This window comes from Amphibalanus amphitrite, unplaced genomic scaffold (genome assembly GCF_019059575.1).
Source record: "Amphibalanus amphitrite isolate SeventyFive unplaced genomic scaffold, NRLGWU_Aamphi_draft 000182F_arrow, whole genome shotgun sequence".
Classification (NCBI taxonomy): Eukaryota; Metazoa; Arthropoda; class Thecostraca; order Balanomorpha; family Balanidae; genus Amphibalanus; species Amphibalanus amphitrite.
In genome coordinates this window covers 123,665-136,395 of record NW_024881677.1, presented here as the reverse complement: position 1 = coordinate 136,395, position 12,731 = coordinate 123,665, and the positions used below count along the sequence as shown (strand labels likewise).

At 47.0% G+C, this 12,731-nt stretch overlaps 1 protein-coding gene across 1 annotated transcript; it reads right to left on the bottom strand.

The window, feature by feature from the left end:
* On the bottom strand, positions 1–6,991 carry LOC122384161. The gene is made up of 7 exons (XM_043371237.1): positions 6,661–6,991; positions 4,750–4,880; positions 3,949–4,198; positions 3,477–3,530; positions 3,004–3,116; positions 2,702–2,769; positions 1–707 (listed from the first exon to the last, which is right to left on the bottom strand). The coding sequence occupies exons 1-7, from the start codon at positions 6,989–6,991 to the stop codon at positions 563–565; spliced, it is 1,092 nt and encodes a 363-aa protein (XP_043227172.1). The 3' UTR covers positions 1–562.
* Between the last annotated feature and the right edge of the window lie 5,740 nt (positions 6,992–12,731).

Sequence of the window (12,731 nt, the reverse complement as noted above, 5' to 3'; positions counted from 1 at the left end):
AATCAAAAACATTTACATCTAACGGCAACAATGTCTCATCACATACACGGTGCAGTACAAATAAACAGCTCAAGCGGCTTATATCTATGGATGCTTAGCACCTCAGCTTTCAGAGTAGCAGCATGAGGAAAACGTTTTCTGCGAGATAAATTGTGTTGACTGTAGGTATGTACTATGTACAATAACATCACTGTTAGGCGTTATTATGCAATCCTAACGAACTATTAAAAAGAACAAATCTCGAGTGGCGAACGCGTTCAAATTTACTAAAAGCCTGCATTGTTATTCACCCAATGTTAGGTTCCACACACAAACACATGCATGAAGGCTGTATATTCACTTCCTCCGAGAAAGTTCTTCGCTAGCGTTCAACATTGACATGTTTAACTTAACTTTACAACTTGGCCGTGTTTATTCAACAGTGCATCAGTGCAGATGATCACATGTTACGGACAGATAACCAATGGCTTTCAGTGCCAATACAGGTAGAAGGTATAGTAGACCTCTCATACTGTCCCACAATCGGTGCCTTCCTCGGAGACCCGCGCCCGCTTCGGGAAGGTCAGTGACACGAACACTCGCTGATGCTGACCAGAGACTTTTCCCGGCCATCCTCTGTTCGGTAAAAGTGTTCTCTGCTAGCGGAGGCGACACAACCGCGGACCTGGTACTGCAGAGACATCAGACACTTGGAGGTCACCGGATCGCTGTGAACACATAGCGGAGTAGTGGTGTCAATTTCAGAAAACGTATGTCCAAAGTCCGTCCAATGTCCAATGCTTACGTCAATTGTCCGTCTAAAAATGTCCAAGCCAGCCATTTGTCCAAAGAGGTCCGACACCTACGCAATAGTTTACACTCATCACTGTTATTTAATTTGCTTTTCATGTACCGTTACAAGCTCAAAAGTGTTAAGCATATCGAAAGCTGAGCCTTCTAATAGCCAATCAATGTTAAACACGACTACTTTTTAAAAATGTTGAGGTGTAGCAAGCGATTGTCCAAAGTTGTCCAAAGCCTGCTGCCATTGTCCAACCGAATTCCGAATTGGACATTGGACAAAATCGGAATTCCGAAGATTCAAGTTCCGATTGACACCACTATAGCGGAGTAAGGGTCAGCGGGGACCGGGGGAGAGAGAAAGAGAGTAAGAGAGAGAGAGAGGAGAGAGAGAGAGAGAGAGAGAGAGAGAGAGAGAGAGAGAGAGAGAGAGAGAGAGAGAGAGAGAGAGAGAGAGAGAGAGAGAGAGAGAGAGAGAGAGAGAACTTCAATTAACTTAAAATTGAAACGCCTTTTGATGTCACATGCACGCACTGACACGAACCGTCTCAAGATCGTGAATAAAAAAGAATGGGTAAAGGAAAACATTATTTATTGAGGAGGTTGCCTGATATCCTCGATCTAATACAGTATTCCGTTCCCGGTTCCTCATTCAGTCATGCCTATTTTAGATTCGCATATAGGTAATCGTTTATACCCGCCTAACAACCCTCCCGGTCGAATTAACAACAAGTGGCCCTAGCTCGAGCTGCTAGCCATGATCTGACTCCATTTAGCATTATTTCCGGTATTCTATGTCACAGAAGCGTTCCTGAGACACATCATCACACTCCTGAACCGCTCCCGGGTCGCCGGATCAAACTCAATTACATCTACTCACAAGTTGAGCCGCCCACGCGCGACGGAAACACAGTATGATTTATCGGCCCACAAACGGAGCCGGCTGCTCTCGTGCCAGTGACGTCATCAGTTTATTTGCATACGGGCGGGACTGATTGATCGAGACCGGTCGACAGGTGGCCGGGCTAAAGGTGCCGGAAATGATATCTTTTATGTTTAGATGGCCGTTTTCATGACGGCTATCAGGTACCTACACATTTGGTTCGCATTTGGTGCAGATTTCGTCAAATTAGGTTCATTGTGCGACGAAGTACCTATAGTTGTCAGTTTGGGTTCCAAAAGTTGCTTACCTTTTAGGGGAGACCGGTTTCCAGTTGAAAAACCTAACGCACATCCATTCGAGTGCATTCTACAGCACAGCTCAGTGCATTTTAATTTTCAATAGAACACGTAGGTACTTACATGCCTATTTCAAGGTAACAAATGATGAAAAGCTTGAGGAAGGTATATAGAAACCAGCAAACTTGATGAACGTTTTGCACTTTGTGAGTAGATATTATATGTGAGTAAATATGCACAACGTCCACATACGCCGAGCGACCCACGCCATTGACAGTCACTTGTGCGAACTACTGGGAACGGAACTGCAACGCAGCACAAGAAGGTATCCCGGAGACTGCGCTGGCGCTTAGAAAGATAACACCAATCTGCCGCGCTTCTCTGCCGTACGACAAGGGCCGTCGTCAGTCTGTTTGGGATAATGGAAATAGGCTGGACGGATGTGAATAAACTGAGCGGGTTTGTGGCTTATTCAGGTGTTCATTACATATACCTTGAAGCGACTTAAATATTGGTAACTTGACGATGACTTGACCACCGTGGTCAAATCATAATCAAGTCAGTAAAGGCAATGCATTGGCATGATCTCTGGTTAACTTATATTTTTGTTAAAAGATCGAATTCAAAAGGACTGTCCAGATGCAAGTGAGAGAACCAATAGCAAAAGATCGTGACATAGCTAGCACTATCTCTTTACCGTGTGTTTTACGCGATGATGAGCAGCTAAAATCACCTATCTCACCTGTAGACGCAGTCCCGTCCGTGCTGCTCCCTGGTGCACGTTCCTATACACTGGCCGACGTCCACCACCTGAAACACGGCCGGAAAATGGACGACGCTCACATTGCATGGCACGCGACTATGACATAAATGGTACTTCAACGTTAAGAAGATAATGGGTACCTAAGTAAGAAATGAATGAATATTTCTTATCGTCGTCTCTCTGCAATACTAAATGCTTTGGCGAATAAAACATACCTCGCCATAGGTACCTAAAATGTGCTTACTATTTATCATCGCCAGGCAGTGACCACGGTTACAAACCTTTATGTGCGGCTTTCGTGAGTCGGTATAGTCGTAAACTTGCTCCATCAGTGCCATCCTGTAGCAGCCGTGGGTGCACGTGCACTCTTCTATGACAGATATCACCTCGGCACCTAAAATGATGCAAAGGTATAACAATACTTTAAAATAAATTAACGTGGCTATATTCAAAGACATGACATCATGCTGGCCTATTGACGAAGTCACGGATGAGATAGTACTGTGTCACCCATGACGAAGTCAAATAAGTAAACGTGGCAAACATGCACGATGTTTTTCTTTTTGTTATGTGCTTTACCTATTCCAAAAACAAATGGCGAACTAATGTTACTACTCTCTTCCCATTTCTACATTCACTTGTCTATTGTTTTCAAAGTATTTTACTTAAGTCCTTTTTTCAAGTATCAAGGCCAGTAATTTTAAGCTAAAGGGCTTATCAGCTTAAATGAACGTTGCCACTACTCAGTACTCACCATTGGGACCATGAATAGATACTGTTCTATTTTTCAGAGGTAGACAGCTGTCCGCTGAAAATGAGTTCAGGGTTGTCAATAAAATGAACCACACTGAAACTCCCGAGCGTCAAATAATAGTTATGTCCTGTTCTATGAATGCACGATACAACTGTAGAAGTCTTTCATTGAGCACGTCATACACATAAACCGTCCGTTAAAATGTGACATCATGACGATACGTGACATTCATGGCCATTTTTTAAAGCGTTCAACCAATCAAGCGTGACTGACACGTTCATAACGGCGACATTTACGGTCGTTTATAGGGGGAGATTGTCCTCGTACTGATACCGTTCATCAATAAAATGGACACGTGGCGAAGTTTCCGAATCCAAACCGTTATCCACAATCATCAGTGTCGCACCCCCTGACAGGGTCCACGTCTAGCTCTGCGGTCCCTGCGGGGGAGTCCCCACTCCCCAGTCCTGACCTGTGTGGCCGCAGGGCCCGGCACAGACGCCCACGTCCAGCCGGCGCTGGTGGGGTGTCCCCGGGTGGAAGGTCACCATTTGCCGGCGGCGCCGACAGGAGGGCGGTGGCCGGCGGCAGCCGCACTGCCGGGTCACCTCGCGGGCCACCACACCCCGCGGGGTGAAACGACGCTCCAGGGCGACCTCCACGGGCTGACAGCGACTGGGGCCTGAACAGGAGGCCTGGCGCGCGCGCCGCCGCAGGAACAGCTGCCGAGGAGGAGACAAACAGCACCTAAAGCGCAGCCTTCAGGAGGGCTATATCCAACAAGAAGTGAGCTCCGGCGAATCACCATGGTAGAAATTGAAAAAATAGTAAAATAGGGCGTTTTACCCACGCCGCATTTGTTCTCCGATCATTTAGACCTTAAATGAGAAAAGTCGCCGTTTATATAGGATGAAAAAGACTCCACATATCCTATTCCGGACATGGTGATGGTTGGCGACGTGATGTCAATTACAGAAAATCGAAATACCGATACCAAACCAAATACCAATCAAAACTGTGACAAAATATCGAAACCGAACCAACTTGGAAAAACGAGGAAAATACCAACATTATACCAACTTTTCAGCCTCTTATACATAAGTAAGGGCTCATAATACCAACAAAATACCAAACGCATCATGATAAAGATATCAAATTCCAAATTGGTATCGGTTTGGTATCGGTATACCAAAAAGTTGGTATCCGATTGACATCTCTGGTTGGCGATGGGTTACCGATAGTCGACAGTCGATAGTGGATGAGATTTCCTCACCTCGACAGGATCCGTATCGCGGTGCGAGTCCAGGAGCTGCAGGAACTGTGTCTTGGAGAGCCGTCCCGGACCGTGGCGACAGTGCCGCCGGCACTTGCCCACGTCGATTATAAGCTCTTCGCCGAAACTGTCTGCGAAACCAGAAGACTCAGTGATGAACGGGACAACGAAAGAAGTCAACGTGCTCGATCCGGACCTGCCCACACATAACTTTTATTCATGGGCTAAGAACGGTTAAACATGAGTAAACAGCTATAACGGTTTTAAAAATGCCACTTTATCTCCCCCACATGAGCAGATTTTCTTCTCCCAACTTATGCTTTAATGTGTAGGATGTGTTTTCTATTTGCAGGTGACGCATTGAATACCAGATGACGAAGGCCTCTGAATTACGGCTCTATTTCTGGGGCGATGTGTTATTTATGGCTGTTGGTAGCGGCGCCCGGTGGCATTTTATTGAAACGGTCAAAGGCCAACCACGTAACTATGCAGACAATGATTCGCCCTCGCTGCAGCAGCGGATCCTCTGCTGCAAACAGCTTGACTGTGCGGCGATTTGGTGTGAGCAACTGCAGGACAATTACTTCCCGCTACTTGTCGGCATAACATACCCCCTCAAGCCCACATCCATACTTGGATGAGTCAGTTTGGCTTGTTGGGGAAAATCCGTTTGAGAGTTGCCCATAAGAACCGTTTGATAGCTTACTGAGGGTATGTTTGGTCGTGCGCTCAAACAGCGCTGCTTAGCATATAGCGCCTGTTTGGAGAACGTCGTTGGTAAATGCAGTTCTGCTGAACAACATATGGGTTTTGTATGTATTTTGTTACCAAACACTTCCAATAATCAAATAACATCCCGACAGAAAAAGACGTTTTTTTCTCGAGGCTTGACGGGATGGCATGCATCGCCCGCATCAGATAGGCTCCATTCAACAGCTGTGGTCTACTTCCCAGTAAACTTCGGTCACCGTATATCCGGGGTTTCCGTGAACTGGGCACTGCTGTCGGTCAATCCTTCCCGGCACCTGGACCGAACCCATTCCATTCCGGCACAGCACCGATCTGATGGCCAGCTGCTGGACGGTGAGGTGCGGCGCGCTGGATGGCGTCACCAGGAGCCCGCCCCGGATGTCCGATGGTCGCGTGGGGATCGATATTGGCCGATGTTTTCTGAAGTAGATGAGCGGCTAACAAATGTCTGATATTTGCTAGGTGCGGTGCTGTTATCAGCCTGAGCACCTCAGGAGGGCGATTCCGCCAGCTCTTTGAGAGCTGACATGCAGTGTCGAACAAGCATGTTCCACAGCTGCAATTTCTAAAGACCAGCCCGTCGATTAGTAAGCATTTTATTTATGTAATTCCTGGCCGCCGTCGAATTCCAGAGCTGGTCTACTTGTTGGTTACATGCTAGGTGTATTCATTTGGAAACCACATGCAAATTTTCATTTATTTAGGGCTTTTCACTTTTATGTGAAAGACGGAAAACCAAAGCTGAATTTTCGGGGTAAAAGAAAAATTGTGGGACAGGCTGATCACGATGTGGGGGTAGCATGTTACACATCTTTTTCGTGGTTCCCTCAGAATTATAACGACCGCTAACCATTTTATCGTAGTCGACCGTACATAAGTCTCAACACGTTTTCTGTACCAGGATAGTCTCACTCTTCCGTATTATGAACTGTCTTCATCTTAGCAAATTTCTTAACGAATTATTTGTTAAATTAAATTTGCGTTTAGAGCCCAAGTTCATTTACCACCTCAGATTCGATGTCGTTATTACCGCTTTTTATTATTGTTACAAAGGATAGGCTCCAGTTGAAGTAAACAAACCATAGGCCTCATTTCCTCAAATGACGACGAACAAATCGGTGACTGAAGTGACCCATCCGTCCCCGCCCGCTCCCCACTCACCAAGCCCCACCGGCACAAAGTGCTGTTCCCGCCGACAGCAGACGTCCGCGGCAGAGTCCACGTCCAGTTCCCGGTCAGCGGCGTCTATCTCCAGAGCTGTCTCAGAGGCCGGCGCGGCCCCAACCCTACCTAACACACCCCCTACCATCACCGTCACCGTCAGTAGACACATCAGCGCGGCGCTGGCGCACGTCAGTCGGCACATGATGTCGGGAGGGCAGATTGGCGTCGACTGTGCGCCGTCCTCCGGTGGTCTCCGGTTACCCTCTGTGACGGACGTCATATCGCCGTACGGCGGCAGCGGCGGCGGCGGCGGAGGAGGTGTCGACATGCCGGCCGAAGCTCCGCCGCCTCCGAAGCTCGGCTGCCCCCCCCCCCGCCATTGGCTGCCTCCGTAACCCGTCGGCACGTGCGGTCGTGTAAATTGCACCGCCCCGGGTTCTATGCTCCGCGAAGGTCCCACTGTCCTCAGCTGAACACTTAGCCTAGCCTCAGCGAAATGGCCTGAAGGCGTGTCTCAAGACATTTTTTTGTAAATAGACAGGTAAAATTGCAGTAGTTGGCATTACTTTGGCGTGATCTAAATATATTAGTTAGCCAATGCAAGGTGGATTATTATAGACGGCGATTTCTGGCAAAATGAGAAAATGACGATTACTAAATCGAGGGGTATCAATTAATGTATGAGCTTAGTCATTCATCCTGACTATGGCCCAAAATATGTTGAAGATATGAATCGTTACACGACATGCGATGTGGCGAAATTTGACCAAATCTGCACCAAGCCTCTTATATCTTCTCACCATAAATTCGTTTCATTGTTTTAATCGAAAATAATGCTTGGTAATTTGAAAAAAATGAAGTGTATATAAACATTTGTGCAACCCCAACTGATTAATTTTAAGAAACCCACTGAACCGAACTTGACCTAATCGGCACCAAATCTGTACCTAATCTACATCAAATGTGTGCCAAATGGCCGTCATGAAAACGGACATTAAAGGCCGGGCTCCACTACGCGTTTTTTTACGCGCGTTTTATCCGAGACATCGGTTTTTGCGTGAAATCGGTTTTGCAATTTGTCGGTTTTTGCGTGATATCGTTTTTTGCTTGTCATCCTGAAGCACGTGACATTGTTGTCATTAAACCCAGGCTCCACTACGCGGAAAATCACACTTTGTTTATTTTGAGCCTATAACCGCAGGTTGTTTGAAAAGACAAACACTATTCGTTAGAATTGTGTTTTTCTATTGAAAAACAACCGGAGCGGTCGTTCTCCGGGCTATGTTTTGCAAGTCTGGCAGCGAATTGGGGCAACTTGACCGGTAACCGCAGGTTGTTTGAAAAGACAAACACTATTCGTTAGAATTGTGTTTTTCTATTGAAAAACAACCGTAACCGCAGGTTGTTTGAAAAGACAAACACTATTCGTTAGAATTGTGTTTTTCTATTGAAAAACAACCGGAGCGGTCCTTCTCCGGGCTATGTTTTGCAAGTCTGGCAGCGAATCGAGACATCTTGATTGGGGCCTAGACGAAATGTACAATCTTCGTAAAAAGTTCAGTGTATGGGCTCCCGGAGGCGATCTACCTTATGGCACCGGTCGCTACTCGCTTAAAACCTCGTGGCACGTGGCACGTGCGATTCCATTTTCCCCATGTTAAGTCAACGGGGTTTTGGACACTTTTTGCGCGATCGCCAATGGCGGGAAAACGAGCCAAGAAGGAGGTGGTTTTCTTCCCAGCATTTTATGGCAAACACGTTTGGGTACACGCCAGTGTGCGCTGTATACCCCTCAGAATCTCGGAACGTGTCTTTGCACGAGATCAAAGTTGGAATTTTGCTGTGTCCCATGTTAAGTCAATGGACGGCGATGTCGAGACTTTGCAGAGACATTTTCATTCGATCTTTGTACAAAATTTTAGAGATAGATTTCGCCCAAACTCTGATATCTTGTAGAGGAAAGAGCGTAGTACATGCTGGTATGCTTCGTTAAGCTGGCAGAAATCGTTTTTTCTTATAAAGTTTATTTGAAATTTAAATTTTTTAACATGGAAAGTCAATGGGAGCGTCTTTGTTGCTTAATAACTTTTTACGTTGCAGATGTATCAAAGTGAAAAGTTAATAAAATATACAACTTTCGATGCTCTTTCCAACAATGTATAGAACGTCACTGCACGATGCGCCGTTTCTAAGAAAAGTTGTAAAAAAGCAGGGCTCGACTGTGACTTGAACCCAACCACATTAAAATATACGAACAGGTGACGGGGATACCTCCCGTGTGCGGATGCGACACTGATTATTGCTAAATATTAGCAGTCGGCCGCCGTGGGGGCGCCTTTACAAACCTTATATCTCTGCAACCACTGGACCGATTCACTCGCGCTCTTTTGTGTGGGATAATTTCTTCCTTTCCCAAACGTAGTGTGCTACTCTCGATGCGTATGGGTGACCCCTAATGCACGTGCCACGTGCAAAACGAAGAGGTGTCAGTTCGGTAGCAAGTGTAATAACTCTAGTTATTTTGCCGAATACGCTGATCCTTAGCATGGATGTAGGCACCCGCCCCGCAATGCATTTCCATGTGTCACGGTTGGGGTGCCGCTGCACGTGCGCACGGGCAGGGTGACGCTTCCAGATCTGGAGAACGGCTGGGCCGATTGTGATCAAAGTTGGCACACCGCTAGGGCTCGGCGAGTAGGGTGCCGTGCACAAGTCAGATGGGTCCCAGTTTGCACGTGCGCACGTGCAGGCTGACGCTTCCATATCTCAAGAACGGCTGGACCGACTGTGCTCAAATTTGGCATACCACTAGAGACTAGTTAGTAGGGTGTACCCAGTTTGCACGTGCGCACGTGCAGGCTGACGCTTCCATATCTCAAGAACGGCTGGACCGACTGTGCTCAAATTTGGCATACCACTAGAGACTAGTTAGTAACCGCAGGTTGTTTGAAAAGACAAACACTATTCGTTAGAATTGTGTTTTTCTATTGAAAAACAACCGGAGCGGTCGTTCTCCGGGCTATGTTTTGCAAGTCTGGCAGCGAATCGAGACATCTTGATTGGGGCCTAGACGAAATGTACAATCTTCGTAAAAAGTTCAGTGTATAGGCTCCCGGAGGCGATCTACCTTATGGCATCGGTCGCTACTCGCTTAAAACCTCGTGGCACGTGGCACGTGCGATTCCATTTTCCCCGTGTTAAGTGAACGGGGTTTTGGACACTTTTTGCGCGATCGCCAATAGCGGGAAAACGAGCCAAGGAAGAGGTGGTTTTCTTCCCAGCATTTTATGGCAAACACGTTTGGGTACACGCTAGTGTGCGCTGTATACCCCTCAGAATCTCGGAACGTGTCTTTGCACGAGGTCAAAGTTGGAATTTTGCTGTGTCCCATGTTAAGTCAATGGACGGCGATGTCGAGACTTTGCAGAGACATTTTCATTCGATCTTTGTACAAAATTTTAGAGATAGATTTCGCCCAAACTCTTATATCTTGTAAAGGAAAGAGCATAGTACATGCCGTTATGCTTCGTTAAGCTGGCAGAAATCGTTTTTTCTAATAAAGTTCGTTTGAAAATGAAAATTTTTAACATGGAAAGTCAATGGGAGCGTCTTTGTTGCTTAATAACTTTTTACGTTACAGATATATCAAAGTGAAAAGTTAATAAAACATACAACTTTCGATGCTCTTTCCAATAATGTATAGAACGTCACTGCACGATGTGCCGTTTTTAAGAAAAGTTGTAAAAAAGCAGGGCTCGACTGTGACTTGAACCCAACCACATTAGAGTATACGAATAGGTGACGGCGATACCTCCCGTGTGCGGATGCGACACTGATTATTGCTAAATATTAGCAGTAGGCCGCCTGTGGGGTGCCTGTACAAACCTTATATCTCTGCAACCACTGGACCGATTCACTCGCGGTCTTTTGTGTGGGATAGCTCCTTCCTTTCTTACACGTAGTGTGCTACTCTCGATGCGTATGGGTGACCCCTAATGCACGTGCCACGTGCAAAACGAAAAGAAGTCAGTTCAGTAACAAGTCTAATAACTCTGTAGTTAGTTTGCCGATTGCGCTGATACTTGGCATGGTTGTAGGCACCCGCCGCGCAATGCATTTCCATGTGTCACGGTTGGGGTGCCGCTGCACGTGCGCACGGGCAGGGTGACGCTTCCAGATCTCGAGAACGACTGGGCCGATTGTGATCAAAGTTGGCACACCGTTAGGGCTCGGCGAGTAGGGTGCCGTGCACAAGTCAGATGGGACCCAGTTTGCACGTGCGCACGTGCAGGCTGACGCTTCCATATCTCAAGAACGGTTGGACCGACTGTGCTCAAATTTGGCATACCACTAGAGACTAGTTAGTAGGGTGCCGTGCACAAGTCAGTAAGTATGTATTTTCATGTGCCGCGGTTGGGGTGCAGCTGCACGTGCGCACGTGTAGGGGTCGTTTCCCGATCTTGGAAACGGCTGGGCCGATTCAGATTAAATTTGGTACATCGCTAGAAACCGGCGAATAGAGTGCCGTGCACAAGTCAATTAGGGCCCAGGCTGCACGTGCGCACGTGCAGGGTCACGCTTCCAGATCTCGAAAACGGCCGGGTCGATTGCACTCAAATTTGGCACACCGCTATAGACCGGCGAATAGGGTGCCGTGCACGTCAGTCCGTAGCACACCGACTCCGGTCTGCACGTGCAAGGCTCATCCTCTCGTTTGGCGGCGGGCGTTTTTGCTGCGTTTCCAAAGGTGCTTGCTCAAACAACCTGCGGTCCAGCGATGCGGAGCCCAGCATCGCAGATGCTGGTAACCGCAGGTTGTTTGAAAAGACAAACACTATTCGTTAGAATTGTGTTTTTCTATTGAAAAACAACCGGAGCGGTCGTTCTCCGGGCTATGTTTTGCAAGTCTGGCAGCGAATTGGGGCAACTTGACCGGGGCCTAGACGAAATGTACAATCTTCGTAAAAAGTTCAGTGTATGGGCTCCCGGAGGCGATCTACCTGATGGCACCGGTCGCTACTCGCTAAAAAGTCTTTTGCGCGTGGCACGTGTGATTCCATTTTCCCCATGTTATGTCAACGGGGTTTTGGACACTTTTTGCGCGATCGCGAATGGCGGAAAAACGAGCCAAGGAAGAGGTGGTTTTCTTCCCAGCATTTTATGGCAAACACGTTTGGGTACACGCCAGTGTGCGCTGTATACCCCTCAGAATCTCGGAACGTGTCTTTGCACGAGATCAAAGTTGGAATTTTGCTGTGTCCCATGTAAAGTCAATAGACGGAGATGTCGAGACTTTGCAGAGACATTTTCATTCGATCTTTGTACAAAATTTTAGAGATAGATTTCGCCCAAACTCATACATCTTGTAGAGGAAAGAGCATAGTACATGCCGTTATGCTTCGTTAAGCTGGGAGAACTCATTTTTTCTTATAAAGTTCATTTGAAATTTAACATTTTTAACATGGAAAGTCAATGGGAGCGTCTTTGTTGCTTAATAACTTTTTACGTTGCAGATGTATCAAAGTGAAAAGTTAATAAAATATACAACTTTCGATGCTCTTTCCAACAATGTATAGAACGTCACTGCACGATGTGCTGTTTTTAAGAAAAGCTGTAAAAAATCAGGGCTCGACTGTGACTTGAACCCAACCACATTAGACTATACGAGCAGGTGACGGGGATACCTCCCTTGTGCGGATGCGACACTGATTATTGCTAAATATTAGCAGTCGACCGCCTGTGTGGTGCCTTTACTAACCGTATATCTCTGCAACCACTGGACTGATTCACTCGCGGTCTTTTGTGTGGGACAGCTCCTCCCTTTCTTACACGTAGTGTGCTGTTCTCGATGCGTATGGGTGACCCCTAATGCACGTGCCACGTGCAAAACGAAGAGAAGTCAGTTTGGTAACAAGTCTAATTACTCTGTAGTTAGTTTGCCGATTGCGCTGATACTTGGCATGGATGTGGGCACCCGCCGGGCAATGCATTTCCATGTGTCACGGTTGGGGTGCCGCTGCACGTGCACACGGGCAGGGTGACGCTTCCAGATCTCGAGAACGGCTGGG